Raw genomic sequence first — 26,709 nt, 5'->3', positions numbered from 1 at the left:
TGCCCTAGCATAACATCTAGCCAGTATAACCCTCCTGCCCCCGTTCACAACCCCCAAACCCATTAAGGCATAAAAATTATACAAAATTGTACACCTAATAGTATGCTCCCTGGTACTGGGAAAGTCTGGAAAAACTATATAAATTAGGTATTTCTGAAATCAGGACACCTGAATTGATAAACTTGGAGGGGATTTTCTATCACTTTACCTAATTTTGTGAGGATTCAGAGGGAAAATGTAAAAAAAAAAATAGTTTATTTTTCTAATCTTCGCTAGTTTTTACTAAATTTCTCATTCTAAATTTTCAGCTAATCATCCAACTATGGTATCAAACGAAAGCTCTATCTCTCCTTGAAAAAACAATATATAGTTTACATGGGTACACTATTCACAGGAAAAGAGAATCACTAAACAGACATACCCCAAAAATGGCAAAATTGCTCTGGGCTTTGAGGTACCAAAAAACCCTGGGATTGAAGGGGTTAAGATGTGTAGGGAAGTTAGTGAAATTAAATGTGGTTTACAGAATAAACATTGTGTCCAGTATGAGCCTAATCTTTTGCCGGGGTTTGTGACAGTGTTGGTACCTGTGTGACGGAGAAGGTGCTTCAAACTGCGGCACGGTGCTGTCCTCAGTGGGTGGGGAGTACAAGCCACTCATTTCCTGCAAAACCAAACAAGTAAATCTAATCAGTATTGTTACATTCTGAAATTTCTGAAACAATGCAAGGACACACTAGAGGCCGTTCTGTCTTTAGTAGGGGCACCTAGCCTTACAGATCTATGGTTATGCAGGTTCCATAATATTTAATCACTCAATTAACAGGGACAAGTCTGTGGAAAGTGCTTTAAAAGTTCTAAAAAAAAAGTGAGCAAAACAGAGGGCCTGCACACCTGTGCTCCAAGGCACATAAACAAGGATACACTGGATTTTACTTAAACCCTGATGTAACCCTATGAAAGATGCAAGCACAGAATAGAAGGTCGAAGCAAGTCCTCTACGACGACTGCTTGCTATAAAACTTTAAGCCTTCTGTAAATGGGAACTGGAAGAAAAGAAACTACCTCTTTTTAAAGCCACCTGAATGGAATCTGCGATTGGCGTTCGCCGAGGAACTGTCAGGCGCGCAGAGAAGCAGACAATTTTAATCACGGCTCTCACCTCAACACGTTTTATGTCCTCCTCCAGAACACTCAGCTCCTTCTGGATTTGTTCCAGTTGCTGGGAGGTCAGAAACAGAAAGGAGACATGAAACAAACGCTTTATAGACTTGCTACTTATCACAAGATTTACAGGGCACATAAAATAGACAGCGTAGTATGATATCAGAACAAACAGGACATCTTCTAAAAGGCACTTAAAATTCCAAAAGCTTTGCAAAGACAGCAGTGCTAAAGACGGAGCTGATTTAAAAAAATATAAACAAATATATATAAGATGTATATACACACACTTTCTGTGCTGTATGTTGACTGTTAAAAATGATCACTAGATACAAATAAGGTCACTATCATTCAAAAGACACAGGCCAGAGACTTTATGTATCTTTCTGTGCACGATAAAATTAACAACCCCAAAACTAAATACGTCGTAAACGAGTTATAGGATACGGATTGTACGCAAACTATTACCAAGATACAAACAATAAACTACATTTTTAAAAACATGGCTCAAAACCTCACACACTGATTCATAAAAAAACAAAATCTGGATTCCCTTATAATTTTGCTGTGTACTTCCAAACTTCTTTAAATGCCAAAAATGACTAGAAGAAGAAAAAATTATATTTTGCAAAATGTGGTATAAAGTGTTTTAAGATGGTTGTGCTTATTCTATGGGTGCCCAATTGTTTCGTCTCATCAAAGGAGGTCACAAGGCACTTGGCATAAAACAAATGAATGACATCTGACGAAGAACTTGCTTTCTTAAGAGAAGGAAAAATTCGAGGGGTCTGGGGGTTAAGCGAGTAAACAGAGTAGTTACCTACATTCCTATCTTCCTAGAAAGGAATAAGCAACCGATAAGCCAAAAATTAAAACCCAAACATACACAAGACTATTTCATAAAGCTGGAAAGAGCTGTGAAAAAAAATAAGGCTAGGGAGCTCCACTTAATTAGGTTTCATCAGTGTGTTTATCTTCAACAGACCAAAAGGAGTTTCTTTAAAGACTTTTCAGCCAACATAAATATCGTTTCAACCCAGTCATTTGTTTTTAATTATTCTTGACCAAAACATAGGAAATACATGAGGCCGGACAGGGGGACTGGACAGACTGGAATGCCAAAAGCAGCACATTATGCAATCGTTCAGTTTGACAGAGAAAGACCAAGCATCTGTTTAGCATCTCTTGACCCTACGAGAAAGCTCTAACTCGTCAATAGAATCACTGGACCAATAGCAAAAAAACAAAATACTTAATAAGAAATGCGCCTCTGTCATAGAAACGTTAACTCGTGCTCTTCTTCTATCTAGGCTTTGGGAAGACAAATTAATTTATTTTTCAACCTAGAGGGGAAAAAAATGGCAGAAACTTAGACGCAACGTGGAAAATATACTACAGACCACCTAAAAAGAGGTGGTTTTTGCCTATACAATGATAATGCTCATGTATGTCTGTCTTGAGCTTTTCTGTGTTTCTTTACTACTTTTGTGACATTTACACGGCGGTACAGCATCCTAGTGTATCTGGCTTCTATTAGAACTGCTACCGGATTGTGTAGTCCCCTCAAGGCCTTCCTTCTTGCATAGAAAACTAGTAGTTAAGGAACAATGCATGCAAAGTAAAAGCAGACCGTACACCAATGGCACAAGCACAAAAAAGTCTTAAAAAAGGAATCTGAAGATCAAGAGGGACAATAGGGATTTCTGTTTTAAGTCAGCCTTACCTCTCTCTTGTTACGACGAGCTACTTTAAGGAATTCCATGAGGATCTGTAGCTGAGCAGCATGAGACTCCTGTAAAAAATAAAAAAATAAAGAATATTTCTGGCTGGTATTGGCAGGGGAAACCAAGATCACTTATGGTAACATCAATAAAAAGCATATAAGTGAATTAAAAAAATAATAAAAAAAGTTTACTTCTATATAATACCGTTAACACTATAACCCAACACAGTTTGCTTTCACATAAGTAAATACACACAGGACTTCATATAGCAGGGTGAAAAGTTGGACTGTCAAACCAATTTTTACTTCCATGAGACAGGCCCGAATATATATTATATATTATATATATATATATATAATAATTTTTTTATTTTTTTATTTTTATTTTTTAAAGAGACAGATTTTATTTTCCAGTGTTTAAGACTTTATAACTGCCATTGCATTCATACATATAGGCTAGTTGAGAGATATATATATAAATTTAGGGAGCAGAGATATCCAACTCTCACGCAAAGTCATTGTAGCAGGTGCCGACAGGGTTTAATCGTGGACCCTGGAACTAGAAGAGGAGTGGAAGCATGCGTGCATGCGCAAACACGGGAGTATTTTTAAATTAAATACTACTCATTTTGTTGAACAAACCCCTGGCAAAATGTGGGCATCACTGTTATCAAACTTAATAAATAAAAGAAAAATGACAGCCAATAAATAATGTGGTGGCTGCTAGGAAATATGTTATCGAACACGTACTGGAAGTAATGCCATATACACATTTTTTGGCAATAGCCCGAAACACTGGAGGTCCGTGAGTAAACAGAAAAACACTTCAGTTATTTTTTGCACTAGTAGATGGTACAAAGAATTTATCAGGGAATATGGCCACTTTAAACCTGCCTGTCCCTTTAACAGAAAATAAGTTGCGTAGAACGTTCTCGCATGAAAGGGATACGCTTTCACCTTAAAGGCAAACAAACAAACACAAAGGAACACAGAATGTGCAGCTGGTAAGACGGTCAAACTGCCAAATGTGCACATAATAACATGACCGATAAACCTCTGGACGAAGGTTATGAAAACACTGCTATCTCCAGCCAAGTGTGAGCAGGGAGATCGCCATATCCCCGAGAAGCGTGTTTGTCCCAAGCGCTGCCCTCCTGGTGCAGACCGCCAAGACGCTCTCGTGCCCAGCTGTGGCAGACAAGACGTAGGTTCTTTGCAAGCCATTTCTGCAGCTACAATTGAAGCCGATGATTATAATATTTTCCTCTTTTGCTGCTGTGATAGTTGGCCAAATATTTTTATGGCCCTCCTGGCAGCCGAGCTGAACAATATGTGCAGTAGAAGGAGGCTCTGTTACTGGCACGGCATGCAACCGGGACAGAAAGCCTCTTTATCAGTTCCATGAGACTCTCTGCATTACACCGCAGGGAACTGCCAAGAGGGAGAGGCAGGGGCATAGCCATTTTGTGTAGGAAAAGCACCAGAAACTCATTTATGATGAAAGGAGACAACAAGGCATTTCAATGTTTAAGAAAGCCAAAACTGAAAATAAAATGTTTATTGCATTTTGGTTCAATTAAACAAGAAAACACCCTAATTACAAAAAAGCATAACATATAACCCAATTGGAGTGTTCATTTATCACAGAAAAAAAAATATATAATGTTCTAACCCCTTTAAAGGGCAGCAGGAGCGCTAGTCAGTGATCACTACTACAAGCTTAAGTGTTTGCTTTTTATGGAAAGCAAAAATATTTTTTGTTTGTAAAACTCAAGGTTGAGTTCTACATAAGAAGCAAGGACTGGGATTCGAGAAACATTTTCTGAGGGCATGCAATGACACCTAATGGGGAAAGTTGCTGCGACAGCTTTTAGCACTGGCTACACTTATCGAAACTACCTATAGTGTAACAGGTTTTGGACTTTTATTGTTCTGAACAATTGGCAACTTAACAGGGGAAGTTAATGGGCAAGAATTATGATGCTGATCCTGTGATCACATAATCAGTATACGCATGTATTCCAGAGTGCACAACTCCAGTCTCTAAGCGTCACAAACAGGCCAGGAATTCTGTATATCCTTCACTAAAAACTAGTTTAAGTTTTATTTGAGGTGCCTGAGCTCTGCTGGGATATCCAAAAATCATGTCCTATTTACTGTCTGAAGTACAGCCCCAAAACATGTTTGTATCCTACACACGGCTGATGTACCAGAATTAGATTCTAGTTATTGAGGCTTATTTAATGCACTTGCTGTAAAATATAAGCTTTAGAAATCATGAGCTTTAATGTCAGTCGTGATGTGGAACAGTTGTAGCGGTGGCCATCACAGTGACTAACGCAACAGTAGGAGACAGCTTCTGAAATAAAACGTTGCATGGGCTAACATGGTCTGTTTTTTGTTTCTTTTTTACTTTATTTTGTATGCTGTATCTAAAGCTTTGTAACGTGTTTATTGCACAGATCGAGACAGTAGTAATAACAGCTTGTTGTTTGTACCGTTACTTACGGCTTCCAACTGTCTTTTCTTCTGAACCAATAGCTGAAGCATTAGGTTCACGTTGGCCAGATCCAGGTTATCTTGGTCAGTCGCCAGTAGGTCCTGGAAGATCTGCCACCTATGTCCATTCTACCGTAACAGAAATACAAAGATGCACAAATAAGATTACTTTGCAGAGAAAAATAAAAAACTACTATTTTTACTAAAACAGAAAAAATAAAACAGCTTAACCATTACTGTTACACCGACCATTAAGTGGCAGGTGAGGGTCCTGCTTAGTGCATCATGGGTTAAAAACCGGAAGGAGAAACTATGTTTCTTCCTCTTGTAATAAGGTAAAAAAGGTAAAGAGAAACATAAAAGGGCACATATTTAAAAGGCCCTCTCAACCCGTTTCAAAATAGATACCTTGGGGTCCAAAAGTCTACATGTGGATCTCTAGTCTTACTGCACTGATCTACTATACAAGAACAGAGGTAAACCAAAAAAAAAAGTGAAATAAAAAAAAATATAAAAAAATTCAAAATTGGTAAAATGACCCATAACATTCTTAACATTTTGTCCCAGAGAATCAAAAAAAAATGTAAAGAAAACATTTGCCGACGACCTAAAGGCACTATTTAAAAAAAAAATGAAAATAGCAGTGTTTGACTGTTTTAGCCCTCGAAAAACTATGCAGGGTATTGTATTACTCAGGGGACATTGCTAACTCTAAATTTGATTTATTTCTGGCAGTGGCACTTATCCTGTGGAAGAAATACTTTACAAATTTAAAAAATATATTTTTTCACAATAAATATGGCTAAAGGTATAAACATATTTTCATACTCTAGGGGTCTTAGAAAAAAAATGCATGATTTCTCTGGGTAAACAAAATGAAAGAGGGGAACTGGGGTAGAACACAAAAGCAGCGGTCCTTGACAGATTCAAGTTTATTATCTACATTCAAGTAGCAGAAGTTTATAATGTGGAGGGACTCGATAACACTAAAACAAGTGGGTTTTTAGGTGGGGCATCACAAAAAAAAAAGCAGATTTCTAGACTAGGCTTGTTTGCGCTAATCCATAACTCACTCCCTATATAGCAGAACATGAGTTTGTATATGAAGTTCTAGTTATATAGATATAAGTCTGGATCGAGTGATGTGTATGCCAGCAGATTATAATAACTGCTCCCCGGCTTATTTTCACAGGGTGGGATACATCTACCTTCAGGGTACCCTGTGAAAAACGGAGACAGACACGGACAAAAAAGTACAAGACAAGGATAGATGCTAAATGACCAAATAACCGAGAAGGGTAATGTGAGGAGACACTGTCAGGAAGACAAAAGGGTCTGGCAAACAAGCCAATACTATAAGCAATTTGTGTTGACATAATAAAATCAATTAGGGAACATAATGTTACGCACAAGGTACCTCTAAGGCATTACGGATGATATATTTATTGCAGAATACTTGAATTTTGTATTAAGACAAATAAAAGGTGTTTTTAAAATCTTCGTAAAAACAAACACATAATCAGAGATTCCCAATGGAATATGTAGATATCTAAAACAGGCCTTTGAATCTGTAGCCACCAATTGTTTCTCAGCCTCCCTGACGTCAAAAGAGCCCCGTGACATGCTGCAGGCCACGGCTTAAAAGAGGTGGCAAATCAACTGATTATGATCATATGGGAGGCGTCGTTAAAAAAGATACAAACACTGGCAGAAGGAGACATATTTCATTACTGAGCATTTACGATTTAAAAGAAAAAAAAAAACGTGTAACTATTTAGATGATCCTGCGCCAAGCCCACGGTATGTGGGATTAATGACTCTTGTTTTCTAGGTCTTTACAAATCTGATCATAAAGCAGTGAACTGCAAAGAAAAAGAGCCAAGCGAGAGGCATGCAGTGATTAAATATTTGCACACAAGCAGTTAACCCTCAAACCCCGAGCCATAAGGGCATTCGCATCATTTGACTGGAACTATGAGTTACGCAAAGGGTAGAAGCGATGGTGGAGATGTGCTTGATGCTCTTAAATGAATGGCTTTATACTCCACCGCAAAATATATAAATAGGCGCTCACTTGGTTTATTCTGCAACATGGATATTTAATACTTTCCAGACCTCTGCTCCTGGAGAAGTGGCAGTGGAACATGGCAATAGCTGTGGTGGTGTGAAGGGTTAAGTAAAATGAAAGGGCTCTGTCACATCCAATGTGATTGGGTTAAAAATGTTGGTTCTAATGTAAACTCGACACTACTTAAAAATACTGGCCCAAAGGTGGGTCATTCAGTTTGGTAGGCTGGTCATTCCTGGTAAAGGTTCACCACTGTTACGGGTTTTCTTTATTTGTAGATTATGTCACTAAACATGGTTTGTTGGAGTCCCAGAACCTTTCAAAATGGCTGGAAAATGGCGTAAACTCTTTTCCAGACTGACATCAATGTCTTTGTTTCTCATCTGTTCTTAAAGTTCTCTGGATGTGCTACTGTTTGAGACCTTTTAGTCTATTTCACTTTGCAAGACACGTTCAATTTAACCGATATTTAGATTCAACAGGGCTGGCAGTAATCGTGCCTGAGTGTGTCCAGTGAAATTGAACCCAGCGATCATATCAATTTGGTTAATGGTAAGTAAGGGGGGCCATGATGTTTTTCCACCAAGAGCCAGACGGGGTTGGATAGTTTTTTCCTTCTATAGCTATACAAGAAATAATAATTTAAAAACTGCATTTTGTTTTTACTCAGGTTATCTTTGTCTAATGTTAAAGTTAGTTTGATCTGAAACATTTATATGTAACAAGAGCGCAAAAACTGAATGGGGAAGGGTAAATATAGTATTTCAGTGCTATGAAAAAAGGAAAAGGGTTGAGGAATAACTAATCTTCAAATAGAGCTAACCAAATTGTTAGCAAACGTACATATGTTAAAGTATAGGATTTTAAACACACACACATCAGCCGTGGAAATGTATTACCATAAAGACATGGCTTCTGAGATAGCCAAATTGCTTGCTACCATGTTGGGCCTAACATTTATCTATGATGCCTTGTTAATAAATCTGAATGGCAGGTGCAATGTAATGGTTTGTTTTACTAATTTCATGCCATTTAACTAGGTATGTTAATTTTTCCATAAGGTTCTCACCGATGGGTCCAGCTTCAGCCTCTTGTCATCAAACCTCTGCTTCTGTTTGAGGATTAATTCATTTACTGAAAGAGAAACAGGAGCTGCCACATTACATAAAGGGGTGAAAAAAAGGCAATAAGCAGTTGTAATGAATTATCGAATGGATCAAATGAAACAGTTCTGATTCAATTGCAGCATAAAACCTCCGCTACCATGTGTTCAACAGCAAGCTACTGATTTCACTCTGAGATTGTCTTTCCTTTGAATAAGCTCTACACACCAACGTATGTGCATTGTGTATATAAACTTGAAGTAGTAATTATGTGTATGCACCCCCACAATGCAGGGATGTTCTTTATAGGGGGAATCAGCAACAAAGCTAAAATTAGATGGGCCCTAAGAAGATACTGCGGTGTGAAAAGCTTTCTAGAACAAAACCGATAAACGGTTTGGCTTTAAAAGAACAGTTTTTTTTATGCAAGGCAATACAAATTTGTTCTCTATATATTGGTAATTTAACCTTTGCTTTTTTTTATGCAAATGGTTTCATGAGCTGAGCTGTATGTAAAAAGCAATTTTAGAATATACAATAAAAAGGTATTTTTAGGGTACTGTATTTCTTAATTTTAACACTAGGAACCAGAGATGAAAATAAAAACAAGTGTGTGCAGGGCTACAAATACCTTGCTTATGTTTGCAAAAACACCCCTAACTAGTGATTTTGAGAATGTTCCGGCATTTGTAACGAATACTGAACTCAAAACCTGACATCTACCCTTTTAGCATACGAAGTACACCCACTACTCGTAACCAAAGGATTAATGATTACAGCAGCAGCACTGGCAGCGAACGCACGTCTTCTCATTTGTGCTCCAGTTACGATCTGGTATGCAGTGGGTCAGGGGTTTACAGACTGTGGTATTCAGGATATAACAGGTGGTGCTTTATCCTTCAAATACCCATATTTCTACCTGTACCCTCTGTACAAAGCGATTGACAGAACGAGAGCTTGATATGGATGCAGGAATGAGGGGGGACAACCCAACACCTGGTGTCTCCTGGCAAGCATGAGACTGGAGCCCAACACCCTTCTCTGCATCGCTGCACAACTCTGTGTGTCCAACACAGCGGGAAGTTGGAGGGTAATCTGAGACTTGTAGTGTGAAGTTATTTGAAACGTAACACTGTTTCAGCTCAGACAAAAATCTGTTGATTGTTCCCTGTGTTTAAATAATTCTGAAGATGAGACACTAAGCTATATTTATATAAGGGACAGGAAAAAAAGAAGAAAAAGGACTCCCACTGTTGGCAAATACATATTGGACAAAGGAAACTCACCTAAGAAGTTGGGGTACAGATGATCAATATTATCAACCACGTAATTACACTTGGGGCAGCGATTATTGTCTTCCAGGCTTTGATGAATGCATTTGTAGCTGTATGAAAAGAAAAAAAAACAGGGAAAATGTTTGGGTTGCCAGCTGTACTTGAATATCCTTTTCTTATCGCCCTGTGGTTATAAGAATTATGAATGTAACATTGTCACAAAAAGTTAATAATAAAGAGTAACAATTTCAACTTAATGCTCTATTTGAGAAGCTAGTCCTCACGGACCGGGATGACAAATGTGGCAGAACCTCAAACATCAACACATAACATGTACTAAGCTGTAAATGGCATCAAACATAATTAAGCAAGCCATGTGTTACAGAAAAAAAACTTCTGTATTTGTGACAATACGCTGGCTTCACATCTGGCACTTCAGACATTAACTCCGGCTTGCATCGCCGGTCTGAAGTACAAGCAAGGAGTGAGCAATGGATTTACTGAATAGAAATCACACTTGGAAAACAAGGACAGAAGAACATCCATGTAAACTTCATACAGGAGGAACACTATTTAGCGCACAAAAAGCGTAAAATTGATATAAGTTTTAATGAATTGCATAGCAAACAAGAACAGATAAAGCTGCATTTTAAACTCTGCGTATACATTTCGTAGGTCTGCGCACACAAAAAGTACGAGGACATGAACTGCACACCAAGACATTTCCACTACAGAAGATCCAATGGAACTATTTATATACTTGTTTTTTTTTCTCAAAAGAATCTCTTGGCTTTCAGTGTTTTCTTCGGCTTCCTAGCGAGGATTAATGGATTTCGACTGGCTATCTGGGCTGTGATGATACAAAGCTTTTCCTGTGTAAAATATTTCTGAGCTCACGTCGACGCCACAAAAAGGACAGATTTTTTTTTTCTTCCTAATTCCAACTCTCATAAGCCTTTCTGCCGTCTTCCATCACTTGGTTTGTGCTCAATCACCAGCATTGCTTTTGCTTCATAACCACAGTGACATCAGCCCTTTGTATCAGTAGCTTAGCTATTAGTGAGAGGAGGAAGCCTGCCGGCAGGGTAGATAACGTACTGTAAAGCGTGGAAAGCACAAGGAGATGCCTCTCGAATGCGCATCCGTCAAGTTGACGGCCGTACACAAGAGAGAATAAAGGCCACGCCATTTACTTTGTAACACTTACCTGAATGTGGGTCGCAGCTCTGACAACTAAAATCTGGATACATTTTAGAAATAACCCACAGGGCCAGAAACCGTGAACTACACTTGAAAGCCCATTTTCTGCTTGTTTCCATCATTTTTGTGTATTATATATGTAACAGTTGATTCTAATGGATGCACGGTGGATTATACATTAAGGACCATCAGGGCAACAACAAGGGCTGCCATAGCATCTCATTGAACTGTCAACAATGCACAGCGATGTAAAGTACGCAGAAACGTGTTAAGAGGCCCTCGGAGTGAACTAGCAGCCGGCCAAAGGGCTAGCATTGCACCGCTCCACTAACTAGCAACCTTTCAAACCAAGGGCTTTCCCCCTTTGGAAGCCAGCTGCCCGCAATACGCTGTAAGCAAAGTTCTGCTACCTCTGGCACTGGCGGGGTTAAGGCAAGCTGCAGAAAAACAAAAACACATATTTTCCCTTTGTTTTCTCAAATAACCTGGATTGTTTCCAGGGATAAAATGTCTCCAATGTCAGGGAGGCAGCTGCTATTAGTTTTAAAAGGGTCTTAAAAGGAAAAGAAAAAAAAGAAAAAAGGTATGGATCCAGTCTGACACCTGGATGTGATTTGAGAATTTACTTCTTTGGAAGCAGACGCACAGAATCCCTCTTTATGGATAGAAGAGTGATAGAAAAACACAAAATAATGATTTAACCCCTCTGATGGAAACACATTTGTCTTATTTTCTTGGTACTACAGGAGTTAAGAAAAATAAAAATAATTCTATGCACTTTCCTCAGAAGATTGAGATGTTACAATCAGAGGCTTGCATTGTTCCAGAACTGTAATCACCCCTCGTACTGACAGCATTTAACCGAGTATCCCATGGGAAGAAGTGTCAATTCCAGTATTTTTGCTATAGGTTAACATTTAGGTGCCAACATTAGAAACTTCTTCCTCTAACTAGGAAAAGCTACCACTCCACTTATGTACACCAATGTAATAAATAAAAGAGTGCACACTCAGCCCATGTAAGTCACAGAACACAGATATTGCAGGGGATGCATTTAAGAGGGGCTTAATTCCATAATCATGCTGTAGCAAAAACACACAGACAGGTAAATGCATATACAAAACAATTATGGCACTCTTTCAACCCCTTGGTTCGCCTGTCTTTGTGGGCTAGAAGTTTTCTGGCTGAGTGTGATGGGATCTGTGAGCCACAAAAATAAAAAGCACTTAAGTCATTAGGGGAAGCCTTGCGTGTACTCAAAGACACAAGACTACACCACGGAAAAGTGATGAGCAACTTCTCCATGCAGGGTTCAGAGGGCGGCTATTAAGGGGATACATAGCAGGCAAAGTGGGCTCAGATGGCTGCTATGTATGCTCTATGAATTCTAGGTGAAAATGGTGTTCTTTCACTTAGACAAAACATTAACAATTACCCTAAAATCTCCTTCAGCAGCAGAGACATGGAAGTCAAAGGTGCTTCCAGGTCAGTTGGTGATAAGTTCGTTGGTTTTAAGAGCCAGCCAAAAACTTCAGGAGCATAACACGGAGCATTACACATTCAAGGTTCATGAAACATTTTATTAGTGGCGAGCATTAGGTACTCCTCCAGTTCCTCCGGACTACATTCCATCATATTAAAAATGGATGGCGATTCAAAAGGCATGATGGCAGTGAAAATAAAAGCACTTGTAAGACGGACTTTACTATTTATTAAAGAAAAAATGGTTCTGCACTCAACTCCCAGGAAGCTGGGTGCTAGCAGGAAAAAAGGGACAGCATAAACCCTCTTGAAGCATACAAAGAAAAGGAATCCCAGCACTCCAAACAGCTTCCAGTCTCTAGGACACTTTATTAAGCGAGAGCAAACAAAAGCAACGTTTCACCCAAACAGGGCCTTTGTCAAGCTAAGCCGAAACGTTGCTTAATAAAGTGTCCTAGAGACTGGAAGCTGTTTGGAGTGCTGGGATTCCTTTTCTTTGTTTACTATTAATTAAAGCAGCAATTTGACTGCACTTACTGACCTCACATCTGCCAGACTGCTGCACACTGTCCTTCACAGAGGGATCGACTGAGAAACACAATGTCTCGGCTAATGCATGGAAAGCAAACACATTGATTTCAAGCAACCAGTCATCATATTCATACCATGGTGGAGGAGGCAACTACTACAGGTTCTACCTCAAGTAAGTGCTCAAGCTAGTTGCGGTCCCCACAGTACTTAAAGCGCCTTTACGTTTGCGTTCTGGGAATCTGATTTATACCATTTGCTTAAATATTCATCCCTCCTGGTGGAAGGTGGTTCATTCCGACAACTGGATATGGCACAATGTACACGGTCACATGTAACGTCTGCCAAGTTGTATACGCTACGTCCGACAATCACTGCCCATAATAAAGCTAAGCCTTTCCACAGAAACACAGGACATCGGGTCAAAAAAGGGGAATGAAGGTAATATACAGATCATGACAACTCATGTCACCAATGGCCATTAAAAGCACTCGAGAACATCATTAAAGCTTTGTTTTTGAAGAACAGACTCATGACCCTCTGCAAAATACTCAATAAATTACTCAAAAAAATGTTAAATATCACTGAAAATGTGAACGAGCAGCCTGTGGGGAAAACAGGGCCAAGGCACACAGTCGTTCATTGTACACCTTGTTTTGATTTTTGGCTTTGCGTGATGATCACATTGTGTTTTGAAATCTTCACTCTAGGATTTATTTTGCACAAACCTAAGCTATTTGGCGCCAAGCGAGCACTAACGTTATTAGAAAAGACTGCGTACGTCCCCTGCCTCCAGATATTGTAAACAAGTACGAACAGCTAGTGTGGGTTGCATATCTTGATTAATTACTGTATCACTTTTCCATCCAATTTACATTTATAACTAAACACTAAGTGGTGAAGGTGGGCAATACACCAAAGCGATTTTGGCCATTGCCTTTCAAATGAAGAGGTCATTAAAATAAATGCATACAACGCTTTTATACGCTGTGGTTTCAGCAAGTCAAATACAAGCTACAACTGAAGTCATAATATTAAACAGGTTATACATTCCTTTTTATTGGTACGAATATGCATCCATGTATCATTTACTTTACTGTTTACCAAAGGTGAAAAAAGGGCCAACCATCCTAACATACTATTTCAGGACACACGCAGCTCAAACAGTTGCCAGCAGAAAAAGGTTAATGCCGTGGCTACATAGCCCTTTGATTTGTCCTGAACTATAGAGTTAAACAATTACTCAGGGTCTGAAAGTACGTATGGCATTACTTTATTGATCTGTCAAACAAAAGCTACACCATAACACATCAACAAAGTTACTTTATCTTCAATATCAGGAGCAGCACTTTAATTTATGGTAGGGTGCTCAACATTTAACACCACAGCCCTTTAACCACTTAACGACCAGTGACCTAGGAGATACCTCACGAAAAACTGATCCTTGAGGACCCCTATATCATGGGGTTTTGACTGTCATATTTTGGCAGAGCTATAATTGAGCACCGTTTCATTTTATAGGGACATAAATGCCTGAACCAAAATTTGGGAATTTTCTTTCGGCGATATCACAAGGAATTGCGGGGTCTGTAGAGACCCTGATCGTGTATTCTACCACTGACTGATCGTACGGGTATGCTGCAGACCTATGACAGAGCTGCACACAGCGATTAGACTGCTCCCCATAAGATTCCCCTGACTGCTGTAGAGGGTAACAGTCTACTGCACAGGGGAGTCCTATAGGGGAACCCCCTGATTGCGGAATATAAAATAGAAATATACAACACACACACTTTGCTGGTCTATTAACATATACAGTATTTTCTCTCTTCTAAACAGTCAAACATTTTCCAAGTGTAGCCTGAGAGAATTAAAGCAATAACATTCACTGAAAAGGTGGTATATTAAAAGGCAAACAGTTATTGCTTCAAACAAAAATCCAATAATTACTGGACTTTAAACTTTTCCAACAAACTTAAGCTTTAAATGTCTATCAACGTACACAGAAAAAAACTCAAACTCAGAAATTTAATGGAATACAGATTTTAAGGAATGGATAATAGTAAAATGCTATAAAAACCAATGTCCTGTGTCTGTTCTGAACATAACTTTCTTGGTTTTCCATGTATTTCTGCAGTACCTATGGTGCAAGTTGCTGTATCTTTTTGTACTGGAGTCCAACAACAAAGATCTACAAACCAGGCGATTTTATCCAGGGGTCATGTAATCAAATTCTAAGAGGGTGGTTTACTACAAATGTTAGCATGAAAACTCGGTCCCAATACTAAGCACAGACATTTTAAGTAGTAATTATAGTCCACATAAAAGATCTATTCGGTCCATTTATGACAGGGACTGTCATTTAGTTTATTACTAGATAGCTCCTGATTTCCAAACACAAGTAAGATACATTTATTGTGGGGGAACTCTGTGGGTAGTGTTTTGTTCAGACATCCCGGCACGTGTGGAAAGCGCATAAACTAACTTGTATGGGAGTATTTCGCTAACACAGTGGCAAGAATAGTTGAGTAAGACAACTTCTGTCTCAGGTTGCTATAAGGATATACACAAAGCATTCAAAGCTAAAGCACCAGCACAGTCTCCATTGGATGCCGTTACCAAGTAATACTTATAGTTTCTAGGCATATACCGGTGCTCAGCAGTGAGGACAGTAGCCACAGAGGGACAAGCCAAGGGCTGCGTTGAAGAGAAAAGTCGCTGGGAGCAATGCTGCGATGATAAAAAAAAGATGTGAAAAATTAAAAATCAATAAAATTATCTTACCAGAAGCTGTGACCACATTTAGTCATATAGGCTTCCTCAATCATGTCAAAACAGATGGGGCTGAAAGAAAAAGGAACAATACATGAATCAATGGAAAAGAAAGTAAAATGTTAAACTTTAGTAATAAAAAAAAACAAAAAAAAACAGTTGCGGTTTACTATGTTTATGCTGAACATTAGCAATAGTTAAGGAGCAAGTGAAAACACTTTCTTGCCTCAAATGACCCAGACACACCACAGATGAGAAACAGAAGGATTTCACGCACATTGATGTTTTGGCGACTGCTCGCTGCTCTCTGCCGAGGCACTCTATACCTTAAGCACACATTCTTGATGCCGCTAGCCTCTCTTTGTAAATCAGGATCTCATACCCTGAAACGTTTGCACATATTTCTCTACAATCTTAGAAGTTAAATGAAACTGAGTGTGCCGGCATGGCCGCAGATCTGCACATTTCTTTGTACACACGCAGACACAAGAAGCTTTAACCTTCGTTGTTAGCTATTTTGAAATAATCATAATTGCAACGAACGTTTGTGTCGATCCTTCATTATACTAAACACATAGACTTCCTTGAAAAAACTAAAAACTACACACAGAAGTTATGAAGTCTATTTAGACAATGGAGAAGTCTATCCTAGCATTTCTTTTTAAGAACTGCCTTGAAGAGAACACTAAAGCCCCAGTGAGCTGGGCATCAATATATATCAACAGTAAGCAGCAAAGGGGATAATATGCACACCGGACGGTCAACACTCAAGAACGCACGCAAACTCAAGGACTGGGCGTGTGTTTCCGTCTTTGCACCGTATTCAGCAACTAACCCAGCAGCGCAAAGTTCTTGGACCTCGGAAGGGTGCCTGTCAGACAAGAATCATGGCTAAGGAAACGCAGTGCTGATTCATATAGGCATTATTTCATGCACATAATGTGTAAATAATTTTATACAAAGTGGGAAAGGAGAAGCCAATACTGTGATCCTTCAGCATTCCCTATACATATAGCTGTACAGCAAACCTGGATAACCACTAAGGAGAGCATGCAGAGCTAAAAAAAATGAGAAGGGTAAAAATGTCACGCGAACAAAGATACAAAAAAAGGGCTGCTTTATTCCAACATTTACCTTACGGATTATACTTCCATCGAAACCAGAAATAATGATGCAAATAAGTATCTAACATATAGCGTAAGAAAGAGAACTAAGCGGGAGATCACAATTAGTAGCTTCATGTGGCATCATCATGTATTGGCAAGAGATGCCATTTTTCAACAGAGAAACGCATGCCGCTCTCTATTATTTAGATTGCACAACAGACACGGGTGTTTTAAGCATTTGTTCCCAAAAGACAACTTTTACAACAGCCATAATTACATGAAAGCTGGAGCTAGAACAATGAAATGTAGGCTTGAAATCTTCAGAAGTCAAATCTGGGGAAAAAATGGCGAAGTATACTTAACGCTTTTGTTACCATGTCTAAACCACTAAACTTGGTTTTATTATTGGTTTAAAAATTTTTTTTTTTTTTTTTAAATGGAGCAAAACCACCCTAACATAGCAAACTAAAATACAAGTTTATTATGTGTGACTTGGATATCACAGTTTTGGCAGTTACGGCAAGTCAAGACTGAAATGTTACTAGTCAAACCCATTAAGGAGTTCCAGAGACTTCCTATAGAGATTACCAATTGTTCCTAACGGCAAAACAATGTCTTTCTATATAAGATGGTGTGTTACTAAGCACCAATGTGAATAACGAGCTTGGGATCCAGTATAAGCAAGACTGAAACGCTAATGGCCTGGATGGGATATTGTTGATTTCATTAATAAACCACGTTGCAGAGAGGAAACCTCTAGTTGCGCCTGAACACAAACTCCCAGGGCCTGTGAATGCAACACATGTGGACAGACACTGCGCCTAAAAAGGTTGCTTTGGTTATTTGTGGTGTTTTCCACAAAACTCCAGGAGCAATCATTCCATCATACTTCGCTAGATGATCTGAGGAGATTATATATATATATATATATCCAGGCATGTCTTTCTTTTGAGGTATAATTTGCCATATCTGACAACCTTACCAAAGAAGAATACATAGTAAAGTATTCTGTGTTTCTATAAATAAAAGACCCACCGGCAGCAGACCCCACAGCTCACCACTGTGGTGCAACGATTCTCAACACTGAGTGGCCCCTTGAAGCAGCCAATCCATGGCAGGAAAGTGTTTCCATTGAAAACAATGTGCACATAACTGTATATCACGCGTCAGGAGAGGTGTTCAGCCCAACACATTTTCTGCATGGAAGATAGCCGAGGCAAGAAAGGGGCAAATGCACAATGGGGGATTCAACAGGTTCATGCCTGTGGATAACAGGTGAATTTAAAGCAACCCTATAGCAATTATATGCATTACAAAGTGTGTCGGATGGCTGGTTTATCTCTTTAAAGGTAACTTGTATTTAAAATGTCCCTTTAAAAGTATCTTATGTGTACCTTTCAAGGCAATTGGGAGAATATTTCGAGACCTAAGCAAAATTGCACAAGTTGCCACAATGTGTAAACTATGCAACAATAGGTTCGAACATTGAAAAAAAAAGAAAAAAAAAAAAAAAAAAAAATCAACATTTTACCTTTACAGAGACTTTTAAACACATTTGACATCAGTACAAAATCATGTAAAAAGTATTCCTTTGATGTATCGTCTATATATATACACACATACACACGCGTCTTGAGTTGTTATAACCCTAAACTACAGATACGTTGAGGCAGCTGCATATTAGCCATTTGTATGTGATGTTATTCTGTTATTTGGGACCAGTCTACTATATATAGATGACTCCTTATTATACTGCCCGGAATGGCCCAATCTTAATCAATAAACTGGACAATCTGAAAAAGGTCTCAGGAGGAACAGACTTCAACAACATTGCCATTAATAACCAGTTCACTGCAGTGTTTGGCCAGAAAATCCCCCAAAATATCCCGGCTGACAACAATGGCTGCCTCCGGGTGTCCCGATAAAAGGCACTTATCAAAAACGCTATCCTACATTAATGTGATGCATTGTGTTTTATGCCAATGAAGACAGGTGGAGCTGCAGCTCAACGGGATGACCCTTCACTATCTCAAATGAAGTGCAGGAGATTAAACTGCAACTCCACTGACAACTCCCCCTTTAGTGAATAAACCCCAGTGTGTGTGTACTATACCTATTGTGTGCAGATAAAGGGATATATCCATAAAGCCGCCTGTTAATAAAAATGTCAATGGAAAGTACAATGCATTTATTCTTACGAAAGACGTCTAAGCAGACCAAGGTAATCTTTACACTTTTCCAACAAAATTCTATTTGCTTATTCACTACCCTGCAGGATCCTTAACGCTAGCTTCATGGGCAAGAGCACTGGACCGCCGCAGAATCATTATAAGGCCACTTATATTTGCAGAGCAATTCCCTGCAATGGCTGACTTCAGAACAAGAATCAGCATCATCCCACCCTCATAGGTTACGGTGCCCATGTTTGCCATAGAGGGACTCTGCCTGTCCATTCAGGTATGTAGAGACATATGCTTTGTGGCTCTCCAACCGCTAATAAGTAGCGTAGAGGAACAGAGGTAGATTTTTTTGATAATGTAAGCTAGTTATACCATCCCATTTCATGACAATGTTACTTTTCTAACTCTATCCCCCAGCTGAGTATTTTAACATACGGTAATTCATTATTATCTCCTGACTTCAATAGAAATAGCCTCACTGATTAGACTAAAATACCTTTTTGTGTTAAGATCATAAATTTTACTAGAAGAAACAAAATGCCAAAAACGTGAATAGAAAAAATGTCAGGGACACTGAAAATTCAGAATGGATACTAGGGCTTCTACAAAAATGCAGATTTTCCAAAGTTTCATGACATACCCTACTAATCCCACTTTACAGATCCCTGGTCAGACCTCACCTGCAGTATTGTGTGCAGTAATGGGAGAAGGATATGAAAATTTCACGTGGGCTATAAAAATGGTGGATAGTTTGCAGGTTGAAATAAATACCAGGAAATGCTAAGGAATCTCATTATGAATAAGAGAGGAAAGGAGAGAGATTATAGATACATTTAAAACTGTAGAGGATTTAATAATGTATAGGGGGGGGGGTTATATCAATGAGGAGATACATTAGAAGGAGAGGCCTAAACTAGAACTAGAATGCTTTCCTTTGCTGAGTGGGTGGTAGATACATGGAACAGCTTCCCATCAGACATGGTAGTGGCTAATACAGTGAGGGAGTTTAAACATGAATGGGCAGACATGAAGCTGAACAAGGACTTATAAAACTCAAAATTAATTCAGCAAAAATGGGCCGAAAGGCTCTGTGTGATTCTCCGATTTTAAAGAATTTGGTACGAAATCGTTAAAACCTAAATGCATTCCTTGGGACTTGTGTGGTCACGTGTAAAGGGCCACGAAAGGGGTAACAGACGGTCCTAAAGTGGCGTTGAACTCCCGTCACCCAAAGATATACGTTTGTGCAGCAGCTAAGACGAACATCCCATTAACACATTGCCGTGCTGTGCTTTTCACTATCACTATGAAGGCCCTTATCTCACCACACAAAGTCGTTGCTCTTATCCTCATAGGAGTTGACGAGCCCGTTACACAGAGGAGTAGACAGCGGCCTCTTCCTAGCCGCAGAACTTGCAGACCTTCCGGTTAACGCCGAACCGCTGGCCCCAACCCCAAGCCGGGAAAGACTCGGGGGACAAACGAGGCTTGGTCGGAGAGGGCCTGGGGATGAAGAGGAAGAAGGGGCAGATGATGAAGAGGAAGATGGGCCCGTACCCCCACCTCCTGGCCCAGAGAGTTGCTGTGACTGGCGGCCCGAGGACATGATACAAGCCCGGTGCTTTGTAGCGGCAACTGTCCGCGTGAACGAGGCCTAAAGCATTCTCCCAGGAGCGAAAACCGAGCGTGAGAAACCGGGCAGCGCCACAACAAAGTGTCAACAAGAGAGGCCAGTTTCAGCCAGACACCGGAAGCGTCCGGCAAGCGCTGGGGCGCCAGACGGAGGCCACGCCTATACACTGCAAGTATGCTGCCTGAACGACGGCGAGGCAGAGGGGACAAAGTAGCTAGTGTTGCGCAACAAGTTATCTGTGCTTTTCTTGTGGAAATACTCGTCAAGTGCTCTCTTGTGCGTTTGTTACCATTTTAACAAATAAAACTGTTAATTACTTTCTTTACGTGAATGTAAGAATTTTGTAAGGTAGTTTTAGTTATTAGAGAATGGTAGGTAAGTTGGACAATCTTCCAGCAGAAGTGCAACAGGTTAATACTGTAAGGAATTAACATATGAATGGGATAGTTATAGGACTATAAGGACAAGGCCAAAGGACCAAATAGGGTTCAGTATTTTTTTAAACAATTGGTAGATTAGATGGTCTTAATGGTTATCTGCCATCAAATTCAATGTTTTTATGCAGACCAAGTCTGGCCATTTGGCACCTAGACTGGTGCCTGTTGGGCAACTCTGGCTGAAAATTAGGTCTTTAAGAGTGTGGCCGCTTGCTGGATATGCTCAGCCCCACACCGTGTGAGTATTAAAAATGTAATGTGTGGCTACGCACTTTCATCCGGCAGCCGCTTAGTCATCCGCAGTCCAATCCTATTTCAGTGACGACCACTTTCAAGATCAGTTAGATGGGTGGAAACCATAAAAAGCAGCGGGAATAAATATTTTTTCATTTTTCATTCCATAAAAAACATTATTTTTATATGTATTTCTCTATTATTGTGTTCAGAGCTCCATCATTTAATATACATATATTTGTAACGTGCTTAGTCTTATTAATAATTGCGCATTCGTTTAATAATGTAAGTTTTGGGGGAAAATATATCGGCACGGAGGAAATAGGGAGTTCTATACACTTTCGGCTTTAAGGTATTTTTTGTGGTGAAACATCAAGAGTTAATTGAAGTTATTAGAGTGAAGCTGTGTGATTTATTTCATTCTCGAATCAACTATAAAATAATTTAGCTTTGAACGTTAATTTTAGAATGTTCTAACAACTCCACCAGCCCCGTTATTTTATATGAGTTTAAGATTTTCGATTGAATTGCATACTGTGTTTTTTGGGGTAAATGTATGTGACACAACTGACTATTTTCTTCTTATCTTTGATACCTGTGATATAGCTACCAGGTGGCTCTTATTGCCCCGTTTTTGACTGCCCCACCAGCAAACCCACCTTGAGATTTCTGATGTCCAAAATGAGACAGTGGGGCTGCTATCCAGGACAGCAGGGGTGTCCCACAGAAAAACAGGACTGTTTGGAGGTATGCACAAGTATTTCTATATGCTACATACCCTCTCGGTCTTTATTACCAATGCTTAGTTTGGGGTTCTTTGTATACCTAATTAATTATTTTGGATTTCATGACTTCATGTATGTGGACAAACCACTTACTGTTTTCATTATTAGTTCACTGAAGTCCAAATGTCCAAAATAAGTTGTCTTAATGGCTTTTGAATGTGTTCTGTTACACCTACACATGAACGATAGCACCTAACAACTGGACAAATACCAAGAGCCAGAACGATTCACAATTTTAGTGCTGATGCCCAGCTTGTTTCTTTTATTTACCGCTCTGAATATGATTCCATCTCCCTGGTGGCTAAGTTCTACATAGATTAATTCTAAAGTTTATGTCATTACAAACCATAACTTTTATTGCAAAAACAGAAGTATTTTAATCAAGTAGACTTTTGTCTTCATATTTGGGGGGGGGGGCATTTTACATTCAGCCCCCAGTCAGACTGACGGAGTATGCACTGCACTAGTAGCTTAAAAAGGCTATTTTGTTATAGAAAAAGTTTGTTACAACTTTCAGTGTTTTGGTTGAACAAACTCAAGTCACATGCTTAAGCAGGTAGATCATTCTACTAACACTGAAGTGTCCTTCAGCCATCATATCTTTTATAGTATAAATAAGTGTATAATGTTTGCTGATCACATTAAGTGCTGATAAAGCACCTTTTACATTTATTCAGAAAATGAGTGCAAGAAAAATATGTATATGTGTGTGTGTGTGTGTGTATATATATATATATATATATATATATATATGAATGGGTACATGAAAAAGACAGAATCACACACCACGTAGTGCTTTCTCTAATATAAATGTGGTCATACATAGGAATGGGTGATAGGAATTCCATTCACGGATTAAAGAGCAAGGGCTCTAGGGTTCTTCAGCACATTCAAATGTAATAAGTGATTGATCTCAGTAGGCTCATATATCAGCAGTGAAAAAGAAGAGAAAACATTTAATTGTATAAAAGTAAACATCATTTTTAATTGCAATACAACAAAGAAGACTTCCTACATTTACGTGTTGTGAGACCTCCATAAGTTTCTCGTAAGGCACAGAAAGTCCCGGCCGTAATATCAGAAGGTTTTTAATTGAATTAGCCAATTCAGTTTTATTTATCCTACTTTTTTAATAAAGTCACCTCCTCTGCAATCATGTTTCGCTACTATGTAAGTACATTGCAACAAAGTAGCAACTCCTTTGTGGCACCGCCCATTGCGACTTCCAGGGACTAGCCCAACCCGATTCATGGCTGTCCCTGCCCCCTCACATGGCTAGCCCCACTCAAATGTGCCGCTAACCTTGCCCCTTCATGAAGCCTCTTCCCCAGAAGAAGGGGAGCTTAAAGGCAGGATAATGATATCAACAATTTAAGTATTCTGCACTTCAGAAAACTCCCAGGTCGCTACTAAAATGTGGATTTATCACACCCCGACACCGAATCGCTTATGTGTAAAGGAATTATTCTGGTGACATCACATCAGTGTGATGTGGTCACTACAGCTAACAATAATGCAATAATGCAATCAGCCGGAACATTCCATTGGTTGCCCTGGTGATTAGGGAGCATTTTACATATACAGAATTGCTACTTATACAGGGCCCCGTTTTTATAGAATCAGAACAAGAGTACTAAAACTTTCACATGCTGTGGGAAGCTGGAGTGGGAATCTTGAAAAGACAGCATCTGCTATCACCCGTGATTGTTTTTCACTTGTAATGGGTTTCTTCAAAGTCTTTCGAGTCCGATAATCTTCTGCTTCTGTGCGTCACATGGGCACATGGCTCGCACATTCTACAGAACTAGGGAATCTGTTGGTGTATTTTTATGTTTATAAATGAAGCAAGTCATGGCATGGAATCTATTTAAAAGTGATGTTCCAGCATTTCAACCAATGTTTTTTGGGGGGTTTTTTGCACTACGCATACTCCCCACCAGCCAGCTTCATCACTTGCTCACGTAAACGTTCCAGGAGGTCTAACGAGATACCCCGTGCCTTTCTCAGAAAGCACTCAATGATTTGCGCATTTTCTGGAAAGTGATTTGCTGCTCCAAGCATTGATGGATGGAACATGGGGAACTGAAGCTACAGTACATTTTTTGTAGGGCCCTGCGAATCTCAGATTTTTTATCAAATCTGGGCCAAAAATTCAAATTAGAATCTGAAATCAAATCCAATAAAAAAAAATCCCTTAAAATATAAAAAATAAGACAATATTTAAGATATTTACATGTTTTCTAATTCAACTTTAGAAGAATTATTTTTGATAAATAATCAGCCAGATTTAGAATACCATTACTACAGAATAATAAAGGATTCTAATCCGTTAATCACTTTATATATGAAATAACAATAGCCAAACAATCATTATCATTAGGTCATATCCCAGCGCTCTGACTGATCAATGGAGCAAGGCAGCGGCCTGTGAGGTTTCTAATGATTTTTCAATTTAAAAAGGGCCCTCATTTTTTGACAGACAGAGAATGTATTGTTTTTTGTTGGTGGGGTTAAATGGTACTTTGCACATGCTAACATTTAACTTTGTGTATCAACTATTAATCTGAAAAGATCATCTAGACTAGTCTTCCACGTCTACTATTAAAATTCTCCTTCTGGGATTGTGACATCAAAAGTCACAAACAGAGTTTTTTATAGGTTTAATGCGTTTTATAACTTTTCTTTGTTTGTGAGGATGAATAGCTGTCTATAAAATGGGTAGGGTGGTCACAAAGCGTTGATCAGATTAATCTGATTAACACTGATCAAATTCATAATGAAGTTGGTAAACTGAAACATAATAAGACTGGATACAGTCTTATTAGCAGAAGAAAAAATTGAGTCTTTATTCGAAGTTGATGCCTTTTGATGGGCCAACATAGAAATTGATTCTGTGACCTCAGAGCTCTTCTTTTCTCACATACAAACAACTATTTTATTGAGTTAACCCTTTTTTTTTAGTCATTTTTTGTTAAGCCTGCTATCTTGAGGACATATTGTAATGCCCATTTTTTAACCCCTTTTCATATTTATGCATTCATATGCATCTTTTAAAATAGATCACCCACAAATGAACAAAGAACAAAGTAATTGTATGGTATTGTTCCTCATCCTACAACTTCATGGACTATCCTAAATTCTGCTTGTATTGTATTTGTCCAATTGTTCCTTTAAGTTGAGCGCATTACTGGCAGGACCTAAGATGCTCTCTTAAAGATCAGATTTAACCATAATAAAGAACTTTGGTCACCAGAGGGCGACCTAAGTTCAGCCCATATTAGGAATCACAGATTGTGTGAGCACTTAACATGATGCAGAGCAAATAGTGGATTTGACATTTGGAAAATGGTAAATGCTATTTTTTTTAACTGTATTTTTTTTGTTAGTACTCTAAGTAGTAAAGCCCTGCCTATGGATAGGATGCATTTAATATGTATTAAATACAGACTATTGATTACTTTGTATGCTCTAGGATTCTTGGCTACTTCTTCTGACATCTGTCTTCCCTGAGTTACTGATGCATCCTTAAGAAACAAGCCGCTCATTAATCAAGTGCCAAAGGCTCGCTTTGTGCAGGAAAGCTTACTAATAATCCTGTTTGATAAGCTATGCTTTTCTGTTTTCGGTGATCAGGGCAGGTGACATATGACTGTACAGATACTTCCACAATGCTCAACCGTGATGATCACCATCCATTAGGTTATGGGTCGAAAGCAGATGAAGTAGAGTGTGATATTAGTCATTTAATTATGAGGTTTCATTAACCTAAAATGTATTATTCCCCCATGTGGGATTAAAAAAATATTAGCTAATTTGCCAGTCCATTTAAAGGTGCTGTTCCACCTACTCTTCTGAATTTAACATTTTTATGTACCTAGCAGATGAGATATTTTGATCAGTTCTCCCAGGGTGAAGATTGCTTCCTGGCCACAATTGCCATTTAAATGGTATCTTGAGCTTTAATAACTATACAAGTGGCAGGAATATGAAGAAAAGTAGACTCCAGTGTACTAGAAGATATTTGGGGATCTTTTGCAGCAACAAAGACATAACAAGTAGGCAGACTCTGACCCCAGAGCCTATGACTTTTGCAAGACCAGTGAAGATCCATCGGTCTTCAAAGAACACTGGGACGTAGATGCACTCTGCCCCTCAGACCTGTAGGAACGTCAGGGAAGAAGATACTTTGCTTCTCCATCAACATGATATTCAGGACAGTAGCAACGTCTGCCCTAGCAAAGAAAGTAGCAATGCTGAAGAGAAAGAACGATGCCTTCCCAGTCCAGAAAAATAAGAAACATAGCCAGAAAAATAAAGCCGAAGATAATGACAAAAAGGGCCCAAACATCTGCCCCACCTCCCCAGTCAGGGCTGGCCCGACAATGGAGCCGAATGGGGCAACCGCTCCAGATTTCCGGCGCTCAGCATTACAAGCTGGCACCGAGACCGAACAGGGAGTCTCGCCGCAGGACTGCTGAAAGGTAAGTACGGGGGGGTCATCATTTTAAAATTCGCCCCAGG

General features: G+C 39.2%; 1 protein-coding gene across 2 annotated transcripts in view; it reads right to left on the bottom strand.

Moving 5' to 3' along the window:
• Positions 1 to 20,892, bottom strand: part of COP1 (COP1 E3 ubiquitin ligase) — a 63,443-nt gene extending 42,551 nt beyond the window's left edge. The window contains exons 1-8 of one of the 2 annotated variants that reach the window (XM_053468959.1): positions 20,425 to 20,892; positions 15,826 to 15,885; positions 9,844 to 9,941; positions 8,524 to 8,606; positions 5,396 to 5,515; positions 2,888 to 2,956; positions 1,163 to 1,222; positions 588 to 664 (exon numbers count right to left, since the gene is read on the bottom strand). In XM_053468959.1, the coding sequence (XP_053324934.1) occupies positions 588 to 664; positions 1,163 to 1,222; positions 2,888 to 2,956; positions 5,396 to 5,515; positions 8,524 to 8,606; positions 9,844 to 9,941; positions 15,826 to 15,885; positions 20,425 to 20,705 (848 nt within the window). In that variant the 5' untranslated portion in view covers positions 20,706 to 20,892. The remainder of the gene's footprint in view (positions 1 to 587; positions 665 to 1,162; positions 1,223 to 2,887; positions 2,957 to 5,395; positions 5,516 to 8,523; positions 8,607 to 9,843; positions 9,942 to 15,825; positions 15,886 to 20,424) is intronic. The other variant, XM_053468961.1, reaches the window with a different exon arrangement.
• Between the last annotated feature and the right edge of the window lie 5,817 nt (positions 20,893 to 26,709).

This window comes from Spea bombifrons, chromosome 6 (genome assembly GCF_027358695.1).
Source record: "Spea bombifrons isolate aSpeBom1 chromosome 6, aSpeBom1.2.pri, whole genome shotgun sequence".
Lineage (NCBI taxonomy): Eukaryota > Metazoa > Chordata > Amphibia > Anura > Pelobatidae > Spea > Spea bombifrons.
The sequence above is the reverse complement of the archived record's forward strand: the minus strand, read 5'-3'. Positions and strand labels throughout refer to the sequence as shown.